Source organism: Ambystoma mexicanum, chromosome 2q (assembly GCF_040938575.1).
Source record: "Ambystoma mexicanum isolate Mex_15411 chromosome 2q, UKY_AmexF1_1, whole genome shotgun sequence".
Taxonomy (NCBI): domain Eukaryota; kingdom Metazoa; phylum Chordata; class Amphibia; order Caudata; family Ambystomatidae; genus Ambystoma; species Ambystoma mexicanum.
Window position 1 is genome coordinate 215,998,052 of NC_090924.1, and position 25,324 is coordinate 216,023,375.

The 25,324-nt window shown below is 48.6% G+C and overlaps 1 protein-coding gene across 5 annotated transcripts in view; it reads left to right on the plus strand.

Moving 5' to 3' along the window:
- The window catches only part of CCP110 (centriolar coiled-coil protein 110), a 1,154,773-nt gene that overhangs the window by 158,750 nt on the left and 970,699 nt on the right, over positions 1-25,324 (plus strand). For all 5 annotated transcript variants that reach the window (XM_069647149.1, XM_069647148.1, XM_069647151.1 and 2 more), the window contains exon 3: positions 1,234-1,386. In XM_069647149.1, the coding sequence (XP_069503250.1) occupies positions 1,249-1,386 (138 nt within the window). In that variant the 5' untranslated portion in view covers positions 1,234-1,248. The remainder of the gene's footprint in view (positions 1-1,233; positions 1,387-25,324) is intronic.

Sequence of the window (25,324 nt, forward strand, 5' to 3'; positions counted from 1 at the left end):
GCCAGCCAGCTGTAAGTAAACAAAAGCTACCGCTGGGTGGCTTTCCCTTCATTAGTGCTGTACGCAGAGGACGGGGACCGGAGACCAGAGCAGGAAAGCTGCAGCTGAATCTCGGTAAGTGCTATTTATTTTTTTTTAAAGATAAACACTAGCTGCTTTTTTTTCTCAGTTTTCCGTGCTGGAGGAGCCCGGAAAACTTGGAAATAAAACCGCAGCTTTAAAAACGTTGCGTTTATGTTTGCAGTCGCTTTTGAAGCGACCGCAAACATAAATACAACGTTATTGTGTTGGAAAACGCTGCGGTTTTTCTTTCCGAGTTTCTCAGGCTCCTCCGGCTCGGACGGACTCATGGTCCGTCGGCTGGGCTTGGGGTGTTTTACGGTCGGTAGTCGTCTCATGCTGTTGTGCAAATCTATGTGGGGTTTGTTTTGCTGTTGCAGTGTAGTGAAGTTAGTGCAGATTGCTGCGTTTTAGGCTTGTTGTTGTCTTTGGTTAGAGTTTGAGAAGTGTATGCAGAGGGATGAAATTGTTAGTGGATTGGTTAGTTGGCATTGCTGTCCTTGCAGTTAGGTCTGCTGTTTGCTATCATTCACTATTCCATCGTTGCTAATTTTCAATATTCTGTCTAGATGGGAGGCAGGCTAGTGATAACAATTCCAATCAAGTGTTGCACTTACCATCATTCAATTTCATCCAAGTGTGGCACATGTTAACATTCACATTTCTATCTAGATGCGACGCAGGCTAAAGTTAAGAATTCCATCTAAGTGTGGTACATGCTAATATTCATAATCCCGTTTAGATGTGAAGCAAGCTAACGTTAAGAATTTCATCTAAGTGTGGCGCATGCTAACATACACATTTCTATCTAGATGCAACACAAGCTATGGTGAAACCCCAAGTTTTACAAATGAAACGAGAATATTGCTGTGAAAACGACTGCACTTTCTGCTTTCTGTGCATGCCTACCACTGCTAGTGTTACTTTACATGCCTTTTTAATTGTTTTTCTTTTTAACATTTTTGCAGCACCCAGTTGCTCCCCTGGGGCTTAGGAGCTACACATTATCGAAACTGTCAACAAACATATGATTCTAGTAGAGTTATATGCATCCACGTTTTATGTTGGTTGATTTACTACATTAGAACTTTGCTTCGTTTTTATCCGAAAACCTGGTGTAGTGTGCTCCGGTTGCCTATAAAATGGAACCAATGCTTTCTTTTTGATGTGCAGCTCCGTCAAAGTGAGATGGAGGAGTATGAAGAGTTCTGCAAAAAGCATCTTGCCAGGATTCAAGCTGAGGCAATCGACGAAGGGTCCTTCATCAGAACCCCCAAAAGTGTATCTTTAATAAAGTTTCACGGTGTCGCTGTGCTTTCACCTTTGGTAAGAGATCTTTAAAATCAACACAAGCCTGTGGTCTTGGTAGGGCTGGATTTCGAAATCTTACGGTAGAGAGAATTGGCCTTTTTGTTTCACGTTTCTATGTATGCGATATGACCGCGGTGTGTTTGACATACGCCGAACTATTTGAAAGTGGCACAAAAAGAATGTAAACGATGTGGCATCAAACCGACCTCCGAAACCCTACAACATTGTATCGTTTTGTGAGTTGCTGCAAAAGTGCAACCGAGCTATTGGCTGCTCGTGTCCCTGGCGGCACACATTGTAAGGGGATTGTGGAATGTTGGGCACCGACCTTTTGAGCTATATCATTTGAAATTAAAATAACGATTTTATTTCTAAGCTGCTGTAGTTGACTGTCAAGCAAGCTTTTCCTGGGCATGTCTTGTGTTTTTTTTCCCTCCCGTTGCTGTCTCAATCATTGTAAATTCCATTACAGCATTTTACGTGGGTGTGAATTGTTTAGATCATAGTTTTACATTACTAGAATTACAAAGGTCTACGACTATTCTATGCACTTGAAAAACAAAATAAAACAATTGGAATTGGCATTTATGATTCAAGACTTGTGTGCTGAATGTCCAAAGTAACTGCTCCACAGTAGAACCAAATCTGGTATTTTTTGTAGTTTTATTGACACTGCCCAGTGTGACAAATCCTACATGTTTCCGAACTTTGGTAACTGTGCTGAGGAAAAGTCAACTGCAGTTTACCAGCAAAAGAGATTCTCATTATAATAACTGAAAGTACAGCTGGCGATTTGTGTACATGATGTTCAATTATGTTTTTATTTCTGGATATGTCTCACGTGGGATGGCACTTCTCCAGCTAAAAAACGATTCTCTGAATTCCTTTATGCAAGCAGGGTTAAATTTCATCTTGCCTCCTTGCTGTCTTTATTTATTTTGCTATCTTTATTTCATTACGTATACTGGTTTAGTCTGGCTGTATCTCGTGTTTCAACTGTTCCAGGAAGGCTGAGCAGCTCACGATTGGCTCTGGCTATCGGACCTTCTTCATGTTTGTGTATCCTTCTAGTAGCGAGCAACGAAAGTGGCAAGGCCAACCTGCATGAAGAGCAGACCCTTGGTGGAATCTTCACAGCCGGCGTTGGAGCAGGTTGGTTTGCGGCATCTAGACTCATGATCCAACTAAACCGAAGCTCTGGAATACAACTCCGATATCAGGGTGCCAGGTATTCAGCACTAGCAACCTCATAATCTATTACTCAAACCCCCAACCCATTAACTATACACCCCACATAAAACCAATAAATCTATAATGAACTAACCCACAACAAAGACATACAATTTAGATGGCAGCCAACACCTGATAAGGCCTGTACCCCAGAAGTTTTGTATCTACACCACTGATCTGGCAGTCAGCTTTAGGTGGTGTGCCTCCACCTGTTGGCCCACAACATCCAACCCTCATAATCCCCAAACTAACAGGTGTTGTCACTCACCTTCCTCCCATGCAAATCAACATTACATTCCAGCACAGAAATTGTGCTAAACTCCATTGTCAGCTAAATGATCCTTAACCACCTTCGCTACATGTTTGGTGGGCATGTACGCTGAGACTTCTTTGGCCAGAAAGCCTGGAATCTACCCCTGCACATAAGCTACATATACCTCTCTGTACCCCTCCTTCCCTCATAGAAGAGTTTGTATTTCTTTTGTTTACACTTCATTCAAAGCACCTTCATGTTAAACTTAGTTTGGTCTATTTTGCCGATCCAGAAAGGCCCAAGTTCTGTTCATACCACCATACTCCTCAAAAGAATTTGGTGTAAACCTGTGTGACTTTATCGTATCCTTTAACTGCAATTTCCGATTCAAGCCATTCCCAAGCTTTTGCTGAATGCAATCCTTGTGGAACCAGATTACCTTCTTCAGCAATCGGTTGATTATAGGCGATTATAATGCTGTGCAGTGACTTTCTAGTTTCCAGATTGTTTTTAAAATGTAGACTCGAGAGAATTTAAATTTAATGCCCTTTGGTGATCTGCCCCTTCAACAATCCAAGATACAAACATACCTTTGTCAGGTGCCTCAACTGGAGTCCTAGGTTAACCTCTTTGAACATTGCGGTTAGAACACGCCAAATGACAATTAAAGTAGCTGTAGAACCACCCCAATTTCTGATCACTAAAATGGCTTGCATGGGTGCAATTTAGCCATACTATGTCCAAGTTGGCCCTGATTTTCGAATCCGATAACCTAGTCTATGTATTTTCTTTTACTCATTATGGCCCACTCCTTCAGATGACTCATCCTAAATTAAAGCCCTAATATATGGGTGCCCTGTCACCAACTTTCCTTCCTTCCATGCACCCACCAGGCCCCTACGAATAATGTCGGATTCCTTTCATGTTTTATATACATAGGTATTGGTTTATTTTGTGCAAACCTAACTAGGAACAGAGAAAGCTCTGAACGAAGGGGGGTATCTTGGGAGTAATGAAAACGGACTGTAGAAGTATTTCCCGCAAGCTGTCAACAGCTAACATCCTGTTTCTTGAAGAGCAGCGGCATTTCCTTCCTGACATGCAAGATAGATGGAACCAATCGGATGTGTGTTGGTATGTAATTCCAAAGTGCTGGTGATTGAGAGAAGGCATGTTTTATGTTTTATTTTTTTGTAATCTCTTTTTATTCTATTCATGCAATATTAGTGCTTCTGGTCGTGCGGGAACCTACAGAGATGAGTTTGATTGCTTCTTTTTTTAAATGGTAAAATGGACATTTGTTATAGCCTTGAGGATTTGGGAGATCTCTTCCTGTTTCTTCTGTCCTTTGAGACCAGCTGTGGCATGCTTGACAGTCTTCAGTGGGGAGGAGTGTATGTCAGGGTTTTTGCAAGGTGAGCGTTGCACCCGCTCTGAAGTCAGCAGTGGCAGGAAGAGCTTGGGGTGGGGGAGGGCGGAAGAAATGGGACAAGGGGGGTGTGTGTGTTTATTTATTTTTAGCAGTGGAGAGAGCCGCTATCTAATTTTTCTTTGTGATGTCGGTCTTGAGACATGGTCACCGTTGATGATTAAGCCAAGGGAAGTAGTACTGGATGTGAGTAGAGACTAGAAGCCATCAAGTTCCAGAACTGGCTGACAAAAATTGATGTTTTGAAGAGTCACAGGATAAGCAATTCTGTTTTTCATATGATTCGATTTTAGCTATGAAGATTGTGTTTCAAGTGTGTGGTTGTTTTGCATGCATAGTTGAGTGCAGGGTTTGAAAGTGGTAAGTAGGGTGTGTGCACACGGTATTGTCCTAAAGGTGCTGCAGACGTTTCAGCACCTGGCCCCTTCATAGCCAATTAAGAGAAGCTTCTGGCTTGTTTGGCATATCGTTCCTAAGCATTCGAGGCAGGGAGGGGACAGAAGTATATTGTAACTGGGGCATAGGATGGAGAAACCTGGTCTATGGGCCATTCTCTTGTGGGTGGGACGCATACCGGATTGAAATGCCTCTATTAGTAGACAGCCATTTTCTGCCTTTTGTGTCTGATGTATGGCAGATATCATCTAATATCATCTATCACCACCCATTTCTATGATGGTCTTTTAAACCAGTGCTTGCACATGCGACCAAGTCACCAACCAAGTTCCTCCCTCTCAAGATTTGTTCTACTCTGATGTTGAACTCTTCTAAATCTGCCATCTACTTTATTCTACTTTATTATCCTTTGAGATGCTGCATTCAAACACTTTGTTGCTAACACGTGAACTAACTGCTTGTGATCTGTCTTATTGACTAGGATTCCACATAACGAGGACCAGCAGGAGGCCCTTTCACTTTCAGATCTCCTTTATTCATTCCTCCTGATCTGTTCAGAAGCCTATTTTAGTACTTTGTTTAACAAAGCACTCATATACGTGGTGTCTATCATGATTCACGTCCCTCCCATTTGTATTTTATTAAGTGTTTAATGTCTGCCCATTATTCACAGCCTTTGTCTCCAATTTATTTTTGTCATGCTACTGACCACAGCATTTCAGACCCTTCCTTGATCAGACTGTGGATAGCACATGTTGGAAAGGAACAGTAAGCATGTCTAGTATAGTACTCAATCATGTTCAGAACTGAATTAGTGATGTTTGGTAGTCATTCCTGCTGGCAACATGGCCAGACAATTTTCTATTTTTATGGCAAGCCCTTCTACTGCAAAATTCATCCACTCTGACCGTCTGTTATTTCTCAGTGAAACACCTAAAAAAAAGTCTTGAAAAGGAATCATGCTACTTATCCCTCCAAACCATTCCTCTGTTATCTGCTGAAATGTAGTTTGTGCAGTGCTTATTTTGTAAGAAAATAAGTGCCATGGGCCAAATATTTTCTTGCACATCCTATCCCATTGACGCCCCCCATGCCTGCTCCATACAGTATCAACATAATTGGTGTTAAGGCTGCAAATACCATCAGTTCATTGAGATTGATGGATGAATGGTGTGATTTAAAGATAATATCGACATAACCTAATGTGTCTTGAAAAAATATTAAATATTTGTTTCTTTAAAACATAGTATTGTTAATATTTGGCTCTGATCTTATCAGTGGCAAGTGGAACATTTTAACAAGCTATCAGTAGAAAATAAGAGCCAACATGCTTTCCTTGTATGCTAAATTATTGCGCAAAATCATTGCTGAACTGATGAACATGCCTGTCAAACACTGCCGCAAGATCATCTTCCTTTGTTTGGTACTCAAGCTAGGCTCTCGTCTTAGATATTGGCCTTTTTACTGGCCTTGCACCTGTGTTGTGGTTGGTGAATGTCCTGTTGTTGTCAACCCACTTTGCTGGTTTTTACAGTAGAGAATTTACAGCAATGTCAAGCAGGTTGATTAGAGCACTGTGTGGACATGGCCAGCATCAGTGCCTAACGCTGTCCCTTTCTAACTCCTTGTTATTCATGAAAATGTACAAATGGCAATGCCCTGGCAACCTGTGTTATCAAGGTTGTGAATAACAATGAGCAAACCCAGGTTAAAGAGACCCGGGTCCATGCACATTGTTTTTTATCACTATGACGGACAGTAAAAATAATAGTTGCCAAAACGCCACAACGTAATCAAGCTAGGATTAGAAGTGCAGAAATATTGGGGTTTTGTAGGCGATGGATTGTGGCATGCAATTTCTGAGGCACTCACCAAAACGACCATCTGGTTTGTGGTGTACAATTATTTGATTACATTGTTACCTCCCTACCATCCCAATTTTCTGGATAATTGTGTTCATAAAACCTTTTAAAATAATTTAATTATCAAGAAAAGACTGGTTAATCCTGTGCCAAGGATTTTTTTTTTTGTTTTTGTAACTGCTTCACCTATGCGCATACTCTTTTGTTCTAAGCTTGCTATTGTTACTCATGGGCATCTGAGCACATCTATAGGAACCGCAAGCACTGGCATTCCATCAACGTGCAGGTAGTATGTAATGCTAAGGGAATCATCACCTCAGTATATGCCAACTATCCAGGGTCCACCCACGACCGCTTCATTTACTGAATGTCTACCCTAAGCCGGGACCTAGAAGCTGGGCGGCATGGCGATACATGGCTGCTTGGTGAGTATGAATGCCACTGCACATGCATGCATGTCAGATGCAGAGTTATGTCACTACCCCACTAATGATACCCATCACCTCCTCACCAGGGGACAGTGCCTACCCTCTGAGCACCCACATGATGACGCCAATTCGGAACCCCATCACGCCTCCAGAGGTAAGATACAACACAGCCCATATTGCAACCCGGGGCATAGTGGAGCGCACATTCGGAGTGCTCAAGTCACGCTTTCGCTCCCTTCACCGTTCTGGCGGGCAGCTGTTATATGCGCCCCCAGTAGTGTGCAGGATCATAGTGGCAGCATGTGTCCTGCACAATGTTGCAACACGCCGGGGCCTGGCCGTGGACATGGTAGTGCCCCCACATCCCCAACCACATGCACGCCCGCTGTGCATGGGAACGGAGAGGGCACGGGGTGAGGCAGCCGGTACGCAGCTGGTGGCTAATTACTTCACATAGAAATCACACCCCAGTGGAGTGCACACAGGCCTGGCACATACCATCTGATAAGCAATGATGACTCGACCTGACAATTAAGACGACCAAAGGGACTGTCAACTGTCAGAACCATAGCAGCCTGAGATTGTTCATGTGGAAGTGTCACAATGTGTGCATCCCTACCTACACAAACACCACCAATGCAGTGTCATGAAAAGACACTTCCATGCTGCAGAAATGAATACCCACTTGCAAAATACTACATGAAAATAGTGCCATGTCACCCACCCCCACCCCGGCACGGCCACACAACACACCATGGCATGTCATGCAATGTGAGAGGAAAGAAATTAATCCCCACAACATGCCCCAAGTGTCAGCAGCTACAGTGTCCCTAATGGAAACATGTCCACACATGAAATGCTCACAGTAATGCAGGACCTACAACCCACATTACCAAATACTTACCAAGAATACCAATCACCTACACAACCTCCAACCTACCTTAAACATGACATTACAGACTTAAAAATTAGCTAGCCTCACCACCTGATGACAGCCCTCCGAACACTTCCAAGTATACAGTGTTAGCGCCACGCAAGAGTGTAGATGCACTGCTTACAACATGGACTCCAGTTCCAAGGTGGACCGCATTGTGAAGACATGAGGAATGGACCTGCAAATATGGAGGATGAGATGGATGCAGAGGCACATATCAATACACCACGCAGTACAATACAACAACAATATGCACTATGAATGTATACACAGTATTGACTACAGACTGCCCACACAGCTCATGGGAGTCCAATGTCACCATGTACGTCAATGTCACTTGGGCACACCCTTTGCAAGCCCATGGAAACGGGAAGCAGGAGGGGTGTGTGTGTGACAAAAACCCAAGCGTCTGAACCAAATCCATGACAAGCCTGCATGTGCCCAGCCACAATGCAGCGTATGCCCACGGGAGCCACACAATGCAACACACTGTCCCAAAAAAAAAGAGAGAAAAAAAAAATAATAACGAAAATAAATAAAAAATAGCCATTAATGGGCCCGGGGGGGTTCGGGAGGCCACCCAGGAGGTCAGAGGACAGGGTGCACACCAAAACCCACCTGTGTGGATCTTGCGAAAAAAAAACACCTCCATGGGCTCATGGCCTACACGGCTACCCTATTGTGGGAGTATCACTGCTGTCGCTATCCTCACCCTCTGCAGCTGCATCCGGAGGTGGTGGCACTATGGGAGGCAGCCCACGCAAAGCCCTAGTCTGTTCCTCCATGGCTGCAAGCATGCGGGTGTGGTAGGTCTCGTTCTGGAGGATAAGTTTGCGGAGGTCCCCATGCAACAACTCACGGGATGCCCGGACCTCCGCCCTAGTTGCCTGCATCTCAGCTGAGAGCGTACGGGCGAGACGCTCCAGCTACTGTTCTGTCCTTCGGTTTGTTGAAGCCTCAAGCTCAACAAGAGTCGTCCTGAGGTGAAGGAGTTCCAGCCTCAGGGCTTCCCTGTGGCCCTGGGACTCTATGGAGATGGCTTCCTGCAGAGTCGCCAGTGCCGTCCTCCTGTCCCTGTCGGACGCCAACATGTCCTCCCTGTGTGACTGGCAGATGGAGCCGGTTGCCTGCTGTAGTCGCTCCATCAGCCTTTCGGGGGGGGGGGGGGGGGGACAATGGAAGTGGCCACCCTATCCATGGCCTGAGCCATCATCTCTGATGATGCTGCCTGTTGGGTTGCCATACCGTAAATGGATTGCTCCCATGCGGTATTGCCAGGTGGCGTACGGCCACCACGTCGGCGGGCACCACACCTGTCTGGGGCAAGGCGAACTGCGCCTTGCTGTGCCGGCACTGCCTGAGGCTGCAGGACTGCATTCCCCCTCTGATCTGCTGGCCCAGGAACAGGATCAGATGTCGCGGAGTGTGACCCTGCATCCGTAACCACCAAAGGCGTACCTGCCAACACTGACATCCCCATTGAGGGTTCTAACCCTGGTGCAGGTGGGTCGGACAGAACAGAATCCCTCCCAGGAACACTCACCTGCGACGGCACGTAGGTCTCATCATCCGAATCAACACCTGAGTACAGCTCGGGGGAGGTGCAGCCAGAGACACCCCTTGAGAGCACGACCTGCAGCAGTTGTGGGTTCTCACCCACCACCACACCACGTCCCTCACTGGTGGTCGGTCGGCCCTCAGACCCCTCCTGGGTCTGTGTCATGCCTGCCGGTCATACCTCTGGGCCAGGAACAACTTCTCCATACAAGATGAGTTACGCCCATAGATCCAGTAGACCTTTTTACTCAAAATGGAGGTTGTTCGATACATTGCCCGGAAAACGACGTCTGCATTTTTCGCATCGTTAATTTTCACGTGACTTGGGTCCGTCACGTGTATCACGGCAGTGCGTACATAAGCAGTGTGGAACCTCCATTCGCTGCTTCTGATTAAGTCAATTTTGACGTTTGTAGCTGAACTCCGGACCTGCGTTCTCGCATTCGCTTCAGCAAACTTCTTTGGCCTAATTTGAACCTTCTTTCCTCCACACGCTAATTCCTGGGTTGCGTGTATCCAGTTTGCGCGCCAAATTCCCCGCGGACGCTGTCTGCACGCGCGGCTTTCCAGAGCTGCGTGAATCCTGTTCGCGTGCCAATTCTCCAAGCGGACGCTGTCTGCAAGCGCGGCTGTCCAGAGCTGCGGGAATCCTGTTCGCGTGCCAATTCTCCAAGCGGACGCTGTCTGCAAGCGCGGCTGTCCAGAGCTGCGTGAATCCTGTTTGCGTGCCAAGTCTCCACGCGGACGCTGTCTGCAATCGCGGCTGTCCTGAGCTGCGTGAATCCTGTTCGCGTGCCAAACCTCCACGCGGACGCTGTCTGCAAGCGCGGCTGTCCTGAGCTGCGTGAATCCTGTTCGCGTGCCAAAACTCCACGCAGACGCTGTCTTCAAGCGCGGCTGTCCAGAGCTGCGTGAATCCTGTTTGCGTGTCTAAATCATCATGCGGAAACGCTGTCTACAAGCGCGGCTGGCTTGGCTGTGTGTATGCTGTCGCGTGCAAATCTGCACGTGTTTTTCTGAACTACTTCGAACTTTTGGTACCTGTGACAGTCAACAGGTGAGATTCTTATTTTATTCTTCGTGGGAAAGGAAGTATTTCATGAACTATTGGAAGGTGATTGTGCACAGTACATTGGACGCTATCCTGTAGTGCACCAACCCGGTATCTAGCGAGAGCCTCGTGCCGTTCGGGATAAGTCTCCCTTACTAATCTTCCCTTCCTTTGTCGTTTGTTCAACTCTTGGAACTCTTCTAGAAACTGTCCTGGAATTCTTCAGTTTAGCCTTAAGGTCAGTGTCTGAATTAATCTCAATTCTGTGTTTCTTAGTATTTGACTTGGGACAGTGTCTTATGATACTTATCTATTCTAGGCATACTTCCTATACAATTCCCAAGCCCTTTCCAGTGATCCATCTCTCTGCCTGTTTTATTCAGTCAGAGAGTTGTATCATTTGGAAGGTCTAATTTGACCTGCCTACAATCAAGTCGTGTGAAGATAGGATCCCGAAAAGCCCTACCAAATTGTATCCTTTTTTGGTTACTGTTTCCTTTTCAGTTGATACTTTGGTGATTTATGACAGAATCAGAAGCCATGGAGGGTACGGATCCTATAACTGTTTTGACTCAGTTAATTTCTGACTTGAGAAATGAAATGATTACGGCACAGGATATGCTACGACATCGAATGGATGTTATGCAAGATGCCATGCATGTCACTCCTCAGGGAGCACAGATTCCAGTAGCCATTGCATCTGGATCTGGTACTACAGCACCATCATTATCACAGGAAACTCTTAAAGTGGTTATGCCCACACAGTTTCCCTTGGCTCCTCCGGAAAGGTTCACAGGTGATCCTAAAACCTATAGAACTTTTGTTAATCAGTGCCGACTTCATTTTCTTTGCCGACCTAATTCATTTCCTGATCTTACTACTAAAGCAGCATTCGTGCTTTCCCATTTGGGGGGTACAGCTGCTGCTTGGGCAAATCCTTTATTGGAATCAAATAGCCCCTTGTTGTACGATTGCGATGATCTTCTGGCGGCTATGAACAAAGTCTTTGATATGCGCTATGCTACTCAAGCCACAGATCTGGAGTTGTTGAATTTACAACAAGGATCTCAACCTCTGTTGGCTTACATTGCACGATTTAACCAATTAACGGCCGAAACCCGATGGTTGGAAGACAAGAAGACGGCTGTTTTCTACAAGGGTTTTTCAGAAGAACTCAAGGACGCTTTGTCCACGGTTCCAGTGGTTCCTACAGGTTTTTCAGAATTTCTTGATTTAATTTTACAAATTGATGCCCGAAGAAATGCCCGCAAAGGAGAGAAAAAACCTTTTCTTCCAGCACCAGTTCGTTCTGATACACCGGCACATTCTTCGAATGATCCTGAACCAATGCAAATTGGTGCGGTGAGAGGCCGGTTGTCTAAAGCCGAAAGAGAGAACCGAAAGAGAAATAACTTATGTATGTATTGCGGTTCCTCCAAGCATTTATTGGCGGCATGTCCTAAAAGACCAAATAAACCTTCGGGAAACACCAAAACTCCACAGTAGCAAGAGTCCCTGTGTCAAGTGTTACATCGGACTCCATTACATTTCCAGCTCATGCACCAATAGCTGTTGAGATGATGTTACGTTTCAATGATCAAGACTTGGCTTCCAAGGCTATGGTTGACTCGGGAGCCACTAATAATTACATTGATATCACATATGCCAAGAAATGTTCTATACCTCTTATAGACAAGAACAAACCTGAAACTGTTAATACAGTCGATGGATCAATCTTGATTTCCGGTATGGTAACTCAAGAGACTGTACCTATTCAGATGACTTTATCAAATGGTCATTCGGAGGAAATAGTCTTCGATGTCATTGCGGCTCCTCAATACCAAATAATACTTGGACTTAATTGGTTGACTCTTCATAATCCCGCCATAGACTGAGTTACGGGATTGATCCAATATCCTTCCGTTTTTTGTAACGAACATTGCTTTACCAGCCAGGTGGTGTCAAATAAATCGCATATGTTGGCCTCTATTGAGGGAATCTCTGCTATCAATGTGGTACATCAGAACAGTACGCATATACCGAGTGAATATGCAGATTTTGCTGATGTGTTTGACAAAGGTCAGGCAGAACAGCTTCCTCCACATAGGCAATATGACTGTCCAATTGAATTGATTCCTGGAGCTAAAATTCCTACTGGTCGAGTTTATTCTTTGACTCTCAAAGAAGATGCTGTCTTGAAAGAATATATCGATAAAGCCCTGGACATGGGATTTATACGGCCATCTCAATCGCCGGCTGCCTCTCCTTTATTCTTTGTTCCAAAGAAGGAAGGAGACCTAAGGCCTTGCATTGATTACAGGGCTATTAACGACATCACCATAAAGAATCAGTATCCTTTACCATTGATTAATGTCCTGCTAGACCAATTAGGATCTTCCAAGTATTTCTCTAAATTGGATTTGCGTGGCGTTTACAATCTGGTTCGCATTCGCGAAGGAGACGAATGGAAGACCGCTTTTAAGACGCGGTACGGCCTTTACGAATATTTAGTGATGCCTTTTGGTCTTTGTAACGCTCCCGCCACATTCCAGTTCTTTATGAACGATATCTTCAAAGATATGATGGATCAATTCGTGGTGATTTACTTAGATGACATTTTGATATATTCATCATCTTTTCCAGAACATGTTAAACACGTCTCAGCTGTCCTACAAAGATTGAGAGAGAATAAACTTTTTGTTAAAGTTGAGAAATGTGTCTTTCATACACAAGAAGTGGAATTTCTGGGTTATGACATTACCAATCATGGTGTTCGAATGAGTCATTCAAAAGTGAAAGCCATATTGAATTGGCTTATCCCACACAATGTCAAGTCATTACAATCATTTCTAGGATTTGCGTATTTTTATCGCAGATTTATTCGTTCTTTCTCCAACAGTGGCCCCATTGACAGCCTTAACTAGCTCTAAAATTCCATTCTGTTGGAACCAGAATGCTCAAGCTTCTTTTGAGAAGTTAAAAGAAGCATTTACAACTGCACCTGTACTTCAGCATCCTGATCCGGATGGTCAGTTTATCGTTGAAGCAGACGCATCCAGTGTCGCTACAGGGGCTGTACTCTCGCAGGTTTGTGCAGAAACTAAGGAGGAACATCCAGTTGCTTTCTTCTCACGCAAACTTACCCCTTATGAACAGAATTATACTGTCACTGAGCGTGAGCTACTTGCAATCAAAGATGCTTTCCGAGAGTGGAGACATCATCTTCTTGGGGCCAAACATCAGGTGGTGGTGTATTCCGATCATAGAAATCTTCAGTCATTTAAAACTATGAAATGTCTCACAGCTAGACAGGCCAGATGGCATGTTTTTTTTGCTCAATACGATTTTCAAATTACTTATCGCCCTGCCAGACAACATGTCAAATCTGATGCTTTGTCTCGCATCGGTGAAGAAGTGAACGAAGAAACATCGGTTCAAAATAAGTTGTTGGCAGATCACGTGATATGTAGTTGTTCTGCACAACCTTCTCTTAAAAAACGACTTACAGGAGTGGGTGAAATTAAATCCACAATTGATTCAGGAATTGAACATTGATTTATACAATGGTTTGCCTTTTAAACAAGGAGTACTCTATCTACCAACTGATACCATACAGAAAAAAGCCCTCAGTTGGGGTCATGATTCTTTGATTGCCGCCCATCCTGGACAGAAGAAGACTCTAGAGCTATTGAAAAGATGGTGTTGGTGGCCGTCTATAACACAAGATGTTATAAATTATGTTTCTACATGTTCGGTATGCAGTCAATGTAAGAATACTCCTGGCAAACCAGTGGGTTTACTCCAGTCTCTACCAGTTCCCAAAAAACCATGGGACATGATATTGATGGATTTTGTGGTTGAACTTCCAAGAAATAAAGGATACGATACCATATGGGTGGTGGTGGACTACTTTGCAAAGTTGGCGCTTTTCATTCCCTGTATTGGTATACCAACAGCTGCTGGTCTGGCTGATCTATTCATCCGGCATATATTCCGGTTTTTTGGTCTACCTTCAGTGATCATCACTGACAGGGGCTCACAATTTGCGTCACGTTTTTGGAAGGCACTGAATTCGGCATTATTAATTGATGACAGGTTGTCTAGTGCTTATCACCCTCAAACGGACGGACAGACTGAGAGAGTCAATAGCACTATGGAACAATATCTGCGATGTTTGTGCTTACAGTTTCAGTCAGATTGGCTCAATGTTCTGCCGGCCGCAGAGTTCGCCTATAACAATTCCTATCATAGTGCTATAGGTACTTCACCTTTCTATGCTTTGTATGGGCAACACCCACATTCCATTCCTTTTGACTCCAGTTTGTCTTTGGATACTCCTGCAGCAGGACGTACTTTTAGGGATCTTAAGAATCTACAGAAGAAAGTTGAGCAGCAATTGGAGCAAGCTAAAAAACGAGACAAGTACTATGCTGACGCTCATAGAATCCCTGCACCTGTCTACAAAGCAGGAATGAAGGTATGGCTGTCCACAAAGAACTTGAGAATACCTGGCAAAAGGAAATTGTTGCCTAAATACATTGGGCCATATGAAGTGCTCCAAATCATAAATCCGGCTGCTGTCTGTCTGTCTGGCTTTGCCAAAACGGTGGCGAGTGCATCCCGTTTTCCACGTATCACTCATCAAACCGTGTTCGGATGCTACTAGATTACCTGTACGGCCTGTTGCTATTTCAGTGAAAGGGTCAGACGAATATGAAGTGCATGACCTTCTGGACATGAGGTTGCGGTCTGGAAAACCATTTTATCTGGTAGATTGGAAAGGTTATGGTCCCGAGGATAGATCCTGGGAACCACTGTCTAACATTCATGCTCCTGCTTTATTAAGGTGATTCCACTCAAAAAGGGGAGAAGCGGCACCTTTGGGGGGGTGGCACTGTCATGCCTGCCGGTCATACCTCTGGACCAGGAACAACTTCTCCATACAAGATGAGTTACGCCCATAGATCCAGTAGACCTTTTTACTCAAAATGGAGGTGGTTCGATACATTGCCCGGAAAACGACGTCTGCATTTTTCACGTCGTTAATTTTCACGTGACTTAGGTCCGTCACGTGTATCACGGCAGTGCGTACATAAGCAGCGTGGAACCTCCATTCGCTGCTTCTGATTAAGTCAATTTTGACGTTTGTAGCTGAACTCCGGACCTGCGTTCTCGCATTCGCTTCAGCAAACTTCTTTGGCCTAATTTGAGCCTTCTTTCCTCCACACGCTAATTCCTGGGTTGCGTGTATCCAGTTCGCGTGCCAAATTCCCCGCGGACGCTGTCTGCACGCGTGGCTGTCCAGAGCTGCGTGAATCCTGTTCGCGTACCAATTCTCCACGCGGACGCTGTCTGCAAGCGCGGCTGTCCAGAGCTGCGTGAATCCTGTTCGCGTGCCAATTCTCCACGCGGATGCTGTCTGCAAGCGCGGCTGTCCAGAGCTGCGTGAATCCTGTTCGCGTGCCAAGTCTCCACGCGGACGCTGTCTGCAATCGCGGCTGTCCTGAGCTGCGTAAATCCTGTTCGCGTGCCAAATCTCCACGCGGACGCTGTCTGCAAGCTCGGCTTTCCTGTGCTGCGTGAATCCAGTTCTCGTGCCAAATCTCCACGCGGACGCTGTCTTCAAGCGCGGCTGTCCAGAGCTGCAAGTGTTTTTCTGAACTACTTCGAACTTTTGGTACCTGTGACAGTCAACAGGTGAGATTCTTATTTTATTCTTTGTGGGAAAGGAAGTATTTCATGAACTATTGGGTGGTGATTGTGCACAGTACATTGGACGCTATCCTGTGGTGCACCAACCCGGTATCTAGCGAGAGCCTCGTGCCGTTCGGGATAAGTCTCCCTTACTAATCTTCCCTTCCTTTGTCGTTTGTTCAACTCTTGGAACTCTTCTAGAAACTGTCCTGGAATTCTTCAGTTTAGCCTTAAGGTCAGTGTCTGAATTAATCTCAATTCTGTGTTTCTTAGTATTTGACTTGGGACAGTGTCTTATGATACTTATCTATTCTAGGCATACTTCCTATACAATTCCCAGGCCCTTTCCAGTGATCCATCTCTCTGCCTGTTTTATTCAGTCAGAGAGTTGTATCATTTGGAAGGTCTAATTTGACCTGCCTACAATCAAGTCGTGTGAAGATAGGATCCAGAAAAGCCCTACCAAATTGTATCCTTTTTTGGTTACTGTATCCTTTTCAGTTGATACTTTGGTGATTTATGACAGTCTGCACCATCTCCACAACCCCAGCAGTATCAAGTGCGTCTTCCCCTGCAAAGACATAAAAGAAAACAAATGGAAACAGGCATTAGCACTATGGTACACAATTAGGGCTGAGAGGCTACAGAAACAGTACTTGATTGACACATGTCCCACATGACTAAAACACTCCCATGCATGCACCGTCACTGCGTGTGATGGGGAGGCAGATGGCACACATTGATGACACCAAGATGGAAGATGAACACATTTGCTGCATGCTGCCTAGCAGTGGCATCACACATTGGCCAGTGATTGGCAGGTCAAATACACATGCCATCACACAGATGGCATGTACCCTAGCCATGAAGTGAAGAGGGAGAGGAGGTCACCAATTGTTCATTCAGTCCAGTTTGTTCATATAATTGATTATTTTCATTGTAATGGTCCAAATGTTTAACCTGCAGCTGTCCTATAGCACAGGGACATGTCCAAACTAATCATGTCCACGAAACTGAGCCAGTCCACTGTACCATAGCCATGTCAGACGTGACAATAGGACTGAGAAATCCCGAGTAAAAGTGGTGGTATGCAAACAATCTGCCTGAATAAACAGAGGCAAATAAGCAACAGTGTTGTGGCAAGATGACACTCCAAGGGCAACTGGCGTGGTGTTGGGCTGGATGTCTAATGTTGGCCGAAGGGATGCTGCTATACCCAAATGCTGTTGCCAAGAATGTATAGGAAGAGGCACATGGGTGAGCCGAACCACTCGGGCACACACACCCTCCCCTGGCACCCAAACAGAAGCCCTCCCACACACACCATGCACATGGATGACACACACATGCATGTGCACTCACCGGACAATGCCTCGTAATCTGCCACTTCAGCAACCTGCTCATGTGGAGTGAGTGCTATGTCGTCTGCTGTAGACCCACCTCCAGTCACTAGAGTTGTGGCATGATTTGAGGCCAGCTTATTCTTTGCCCTGCGCTTCAGGTCATTCCAGCGCTTCTAGCATTCATTAGCTGTGCGCCTCACGATTCCAAGGGCACTTATGATGTCCGCAATGGTCTGCCAGTGTGCCTGACGTTGTGCAGGTGTGGTCTTGGATCCTGCAACAATCACCATTTTGCGGTAATGTGCGGACACATACTCTACAAGTGCATTCAGTTCGGCCTCATTGAAGCTGGGCTTCCTTGACGGGCCGGACTGTGTAGCCGTGTCTGGGGCATCAGCCTCTACTGGACGAGCACTCTTCCTCTTCCGCTTGGAAGGTGGTGGGGATCCGGAGCGTCCTGCGCCGCTCTGGACACTAGGGGCAGGAGCGTGGGATTGCCCACTCATCATGGGAGTTGGTGCAGGCATTATCTCAAGTGTGATGGTGTCAGGGGGAATGTCAGCATGATGGACTTGGACCGACACTGTCCTGGATGGGTGTGAGAGGTGGGGTGGATGGAGCCGCAGCTGCCCCTGCAGCCTCCCCAGCCTGCCTACTCGGGGCAGCAGATGACCTAGCTGCCCCTGATCCACGTGGCCTGATGACACCAACGTTCACCGGCGCACGTGGCCTAGACCTGCTGACCTGGAAGTCAGCCATGGAGTCACCCTGTGCCAGGTCTGGTTCCACAGTGGGCTGGTCCAACAAGGGCTGAGCATGGATGGTGTCAGCCACGGTAACCTCAACTGGGGGGGAGGGGCATGGGTGTCCCTGACTGCTCCTCCACACATGGGGGGGCTAGGGGCACCCTGCAAGTCACGGCCACGTCCCCTACCGGATCCACTACGGCCACCACTTGGGGCTCGGCCACCTTTGCCACCCTTACGGCTTGTTCGCTTCCCAGCCATGGCACTGATGTTATTGTGCGTATGGGAGTCGATGTGAACTATTGTCCTGGGCAATTGGGGGTCAAAGGGGTTGGGTACCAGATGGTAATCGTACCCTAGTGCTCTAGCAAGGCTGTATGTCACCCCTGGGGAAAGATGACGGGTCACGCAACGCACAGGCACCCCAAAAAAGCGAAGTAAGGTGCACGCAACCCCTCCTAGACCACGTGCGTGGAAAAATAAACCTGCACTACGCTGTGGCACCCAGGAATACAAGAATGAACGTATGCGTGTCACACGCAGCCTAGAATGACCTCTGAAGGGGTACGCGACACACGGGGCAAGCACAGATGTTAAATACGTGCGCGACTCACCGTCCGCCAGGAACAAAAGCGTGAAAAATATGCGCGTGTGCACGTTGGCAACACCCCTGCCAAAAGAAGAATTGTACGCTGTCTGAGGAGACAGGACAACAGTAGTAGGGAACGCTGTTTGAGGAAACGGGCCCGAGGAAAAGAGAAAAAGCTGTCAGAGGTAACAGGGAGTACGAACTGGAAACGCCGTGAAGTAAATCGCGTGTGAACCGACAAGAAGTACAGATTTCACCCACTCGCTCTCCACGAAAAGCACGTACAAGGAAATGGCGTTCTACACGTACCTTTTATACACACGTTACATACGCGCATACGCAATGAGGCCATTTCCACCAATTACGTGCTTTGACACTCGGACGTGTATCTCTTCATTTTTACACTCGCCATTCTCTACGGCCATGCGTGTGACGTCACAGCTGCGCATGGTGGCCTTTGGGCCAATGAAATCGCATATGCGAGCACACGTGGTAAAACTGCACGTCCGAGTGTCATCGCGTGTAATCGGAGGGAAGTGTGGGTACACGCGATTTGCCTGGGTACGTGTATTTCTGGGGTGCGCAGGAAGTTCCACACGCGATTGGTGGAAATCCACGTGTGCTCTGTCATCATGTGTAATGAGGGAAACGCTCGCGCGCCTCACGTCACAGACGCGCTCACGCACTAAGGGCCTTTGGTCCAAAGAAATCGCATATGCGTGCTGACGTGCATACGCGCTAAGGGCCTTTCCTCGATTTACACGCAGACGTGCAGGATTTTCACGTGCCAAATCACTCCGCATCAAGCTGGCCACGCGTAAGCACACGGAAGACCACGCTCCTGCCCAAAAGGCCGAATTACTGCCCCCCCAGAGCCCCGAGCAGCCTCCCACGAGCCATCTGCTGCTGCTTGCCTGCCTGCTGCCACCGTGCCCTGCCATTTGGTGCCTGCACATCAGCCATCTGCAGGGGTCCATTTGCTGTGTCCACCCCTGCTGGAACAGAAGACTCCCGACTGGGATACCATCGCTCCACAGCCAAGCCCCAGGACCCAGTTGCCCACCCACTCCTGCCTCTGGGTTTGCCAGGTCGGGCACTGCTACATCTGGCACCACTGGCAACCCCCGGCCAGAGAGGCAGAGGGGCACCAGCTTCACTGCCACCGAAGTTGGTGTCCTGGTGGAGCAAGTCCTGGGGCAGTATGATGCCCTCTTCGGAAACGAGGAAGGACAGACTCGGATCTGGACGGACATCGTGACTGCCATCAACGCAGAGGGGGTGGCAGTCCGCGACTACCAACAGGTCAAGAAGCGCTGGGATGACTGCAGGTCCAGGACCCTCTTGAAGGCCCGGCGCCTCGTGGAGGGGGGCCGGGGCTGCATGAGTACCATCCAGATGAAGGTCCTGGAACGCGTAGGCCCAGCGCTCCACGCCCAGACCCGTCTGGAGTTGAGCGGTAAGTGGTCAAGCATTGCTGTGTGAGACAGGGTGTCACAGTTTAGACAAACTTTATAAAAGGATACAGTCGTGTAAAGGATACAGTCAGCATCCACTCTCGGGAAGCCCTTCCGCTCTGGGGTAGCTTGAACGTGCAGCGAACCAGTGACACCTTGCGCGTGATGCTAAACAAAACTTCCCCCCCCCAAGAGCATAGCCTGTAGGAATTTAAATATAACTAACAGGCCAGGGGCTTGAGCGAAAAGGCAGGAGCAGCGACAACAGAGCTAAGGGAGCAAACAAAACAATGATTCAATAGAATAACTAAGGTTATCCAAAATGCAGCGACCAGCCACCCACAATTACCCTCTCTTACCTGCTTAGCCAGAAAGAAATCCCACAACCTTATGTAAGTCCAAACACACCACGGAAACCAGGTGATGCAGGAAGAAGGTCCCAGTTGGTAGAAGTTAGTGCAGAGATTCACCTAACCCGAACGGCACGAGGGCGCCGCTAGTGTCCACAAAACAATCCCTTGTTCAATTCAGCAAAGCGTCCCTGAAGTGAAGGTAAGCAATCCAGGTAGTGACCAGTAGAATCAGGAGAGCGTTCATATAGTCACGTTGATGCGTAGAGTGATGTGTTTTGTGACAAAATGAAAAGTACCATTAAACAATCCAGAATGCGTAGAATATTGAAGGGGAATTAGGAAGTCCGTGGAGATAACAGCCAGAGATAAACAAAACTTAATTGGAAGTTCAGTGATGAGGAAGCAAATCCGAAAGCGTCACAACCAGGAGGAGCAAGAGAGAGCAATCCGTATACAAAGCCAGGGGTTCGATTACCAAAGGGAAAACAGTCGAGGGTTTTGGCGCCAGAAATGGTAAGGGAGGAGACGTATGGAATAGTCCTTAAAGCAAGAGCCGGGTCCAGGAGATTCAGAAAACAGGATAACGAGAATCGGGCACTTCAACTAACTGCTTAGTTTTAGGAGCACCCGTTGCATGGACAAGCTGAGTTAAGTACGAGTATCTTTCCCAGGACGTGAGACGCGTTGTCGGCGTGTCATGTGATCGCAAAAAGGGGAAATGCTGGGAAATGTAGTGCGGCGTGTCCCGCGACTTGGAAATAGTCGCCAAGGCAACTTCCACATGGAAACGGATGACCCTAGTCGTCCGTGTGTAGGAACGCGGGGCATGACACAGGGCATGTCGCAGTGTGCTGGTTGTCTGATACTTGCCTGTATGTGTGACATAGGCCATGTATGCATGTGTGTGTGCAGGGACGTCATGCATGTGAGACCAGTAATGTGTGAACCACACGGTTGGTGCATGTGTTCTAATGCAACATGGGTTGCCCTATGCGGAATGGCCACATGAAAGTATCTGTTCCTGGACATGGGTGAGGGATGGGTGCTGATGCCATGTACATGTATGCTGTCCATGTCTGTGTGTCCGACCTGCGTGTCTGTGACTTGTGAATGCCAGGGATGCATGACACATGTCTGTCGCAATGTTCAGGTTCACTGATGCAGCCTAGTCATCCTTGTATCCACTGTGTCTGTGGTGTACGAGGCCAGATGGATGAAACTAGGGTGAAGTGTGTGCATGTGATGGGCATGGCACATGATGCATGTGAGTTCAAAAACAACAGTGTATGTTTCAAGAATCACTTGGACATGTATGCTAAATGCCTGTTACCACATGTGTTTTACCTGCACTGAGCCATGTGTTGTGGAGGGACATGATGGAAGTGATCTTTGACAGTGCCACTCATCTGCTATTGCTTCCTGTCTAGGGGACCATTGTACAGTACCCTGATGCTTGTGTTCTATGTCTCCCTCTACACAGCGCCACGCGAAGAAGAGGGCGGAGACGGCTCTGAGGAGCAAAGCGGCGGGGATGCCCCCACGGCTGCAGCGGAAGGGGTGGGTGAGCCACCACAGGGGCTTGCAACGGCGGAAGACGGGATGGAGCCATCCAGGTTGGTGGTTTCCACAGAGGAGGAGGAGGCCGCTACTGAGGCGCACATGGGGCCTGGTGGGGGCATCCCTGCTGGTGCAAGTGTTGCAGTCCAGGGGCAGGAGGCAGCACAGGTTGCTGTGGAGGGGCCTGTGCATGTCACTGTCCCTGACACTGTGACTGCACCACCATGCACCAGCAGGGATGCCCCATCCCAGGCCCGTCCGCAGGTAGGGGGGATGTCCATGTCATCTCACTCCCCTCCACCTGCGTACGAGGGGATCCCTGGCCGTATGGAGAAGGTCCTGATTGGTGTTGCGTTGCGCACAGGTGCAATTCGTGATGAGGTGCGTGCTTCCCGGGAGGAGCATGCACGTCATCACGGAGAGCACCGTGCCGACGTGGCCCAGTTGGGAATGGCCATGGTCGGGGGTTTCCTACATGTGTCGGCCAATCTGGCGACCCTCTCCTCCTCTGTGGAGACTATGCACCAGTCGTTCTCTATGCCGTCTTCCGGCCCAGATGCCACCAGGGCCCCCTGTGGACCTGCCGCGACAAATGCATCCGGCTCGGCGGGGATCCCATCCCTGCCACAGTCGGGAGTCGGAGGTCCAGCAGGGGTGGACACACCAGCAACTGGACCCCAGCAGATGGAGGATGTGACGGCATCATCGGGCAGGGCACGACGGCGTCGGTGGATACCATCAGCCTGGATGCTGTCGTGCTAGCACAGGCAGTTGCGTCGGAGGCAGCGGCAGGCTCGACGTGGGAGGCATCATGGCTCGGGGCCATCAACATCAGGGGTGCAGGCATCGGCCGGAGGGCAGGAGAACCCTGGAATGGGAGTGGCTTCCGTGTGGGAGCGGTTGGGCCAGCAGATGGGTGCGGAGCGGCAGCGGGCAGAGGAGGAATGGCTCACAATAGTCAGGGCGGAGAACTCCATGCGGAGGGCGCTGAGGCGGGCTGAGTGCCTCGAGGGTCTTCGCAGGGAGTTGGAGCTGGACACTGCTTTATCCCTGCGAGACCTCGGGGCCAGGGAACATTCCCGCCTCCAAGCCATTGAACAGGAGTTCGATGATGCCCTGGCCCATGACAACATCCAGTGAGCCATTGGACTAGCCCGCTGCCCATGTAAATAGTTATGTAGTTAGTGTTAGGTTTCCTTTGTTTTTGCATTTTCTTTGGACCTTTTGGACAATGGGCCACATATTTGTATATAGTTATTTTTTATTAGGTAGTGTTGTTAGATAGGTTTCATTTCTTTTGTTGGGATCATGGACCCTGGCTTGTTCACCTGTACATAGTTCACTGTTGGATTTTCTTTTCTTTTTACAATTTACCCATGGAGCAATGGCTTTCAATTATAATTTCCCATTGGATTTTCTTTTCTGGACTGTGACTTTGGACACCATTCCTTTGGATTCTGATTTTTGGTTTTGCATTTTTTCATGGACATGCTTCTTTTTACTTTTTTACATTCCCATTTTTTCTTTCATGTTTTCTTTAATACATATTTTTTGATCAAACTTCAATGTGTAGTATCATCTCATTGGTTTCATGCATATCATGATATGGGTTTTGAGATTCACTGACACCCATTGGGTGTATGTGAGGGACATGTGTTCGTTTCCAAACTTGCAATTGCAGTTCTATCATGTTATTGCCATTTCTGAGTGGGTGGATGCAATACTCGGGTGGGTGTTTTGCATTTGGAGGCTGACCATAGGGACCGGGGATCTAGATTGTGATGACATGTTGGCTGGGGAACATGAGTTGGACATGAGTGGGGGCCTGCTGGCAGGTGTGCCCCACAGTGATGGGGGGTGAGGGTGCAGGGGAACATGAGTTGGACATGAGTGGGGGCCTGCTGGCAGGTGCCCCACAGTGCTGGGGGGTGGGGGTGCAGGGGAACATGAGTGGGGGCCTGGTGGAGGCTGCCCCTGGTGGCTGGGGGGTTGGGGTGGTGGTAGACATGAGTGGGGGCCTAGTGGAGGCTGCCCCTGCACTGCTGGGGGTGCAGGGGGACATGAGTGGGGGCCTGGTGGAGGCTGCCCCTGTTGGCTGGGGGGTGGGGGTGGTGGTAGACATGGGTGGGGGCCTGGTGGAGGCTGCCCCTGCACTGCTGGGGGGTGGGGGTGCAGGGGGACATGAGTGGAGGCCTGGTGGAGGCTGCCCCTGGTGGCTGGGGGGTGGGGGTGCTGGGAGACAGGAGTGGGAGTCTGGTGGAGGGTGCCCCTGACTGCTGGGGGGCTAGGGGGTGCAGGAAGACAGGAGTGGGGGCCTGGTGGAGGGTGCCCCTGACTGCTGGGGGGTGGGGGTGGTGGGAGACATGAGTGGGGGCCTGGTGGAGGCTGCCCCTGGTGGCTGGGAGACAGGAGTGGGAGCCTGGTGGAGGGTGCCCCTGACTGCTGGGGGGGTAGGGGGTGCAGGGAGACAGGAGTGGGGGCCTGGTGGAGGGTGCCCCTGACTGCTGGGGGGTGGGGGTGGTGGGAGACATGATTGGGGGCCTGGTGGAGGCTGCCCCTGGTGGCTGGGGGTGGGGGTGCTGGGAGACATGATTGGGGGCCTGGTGGAGGCTGCCCCAGATGGCTGGGGGGTGAGGGTGGTGGGAGACATGAGTTGGACATGAGTGGGGGCCTGGTGGAGGGTGCCCCTGACTGCTGGGGGGTAGGGGGTGGTGGTAGCCCTGAGTGGGGGCCTGGTGGAGGCTGCCCCTGGTGGCTGGGGGGTGGGGGTGGTGGGAGACATGAGTGGGGGCCTGGTGGAGGCTGCCCCTGGGGGGTGGGGGTGGTGGTAGACATGGGTGGGGGCCTGGTGGAGGCTGCCCCTGCACTGCTGGGGGGTGGGGGTGATGGGAGACATGAGTGGGGGCCTGGTGGAGGCTGCCCCTGCACTGCTGGGGGGTGGGGGTAATAGGGGACATGAGTGGGGGCCTGGTGGAGGCTGCCCCTGACTGCTGAGGGGTGGGGGTGCTGGGAGACATGCATTGTTGATCAGTAGTGCAAGGTGACATGTGGGTTGGCTGGGGGGCATGCCCATGGTT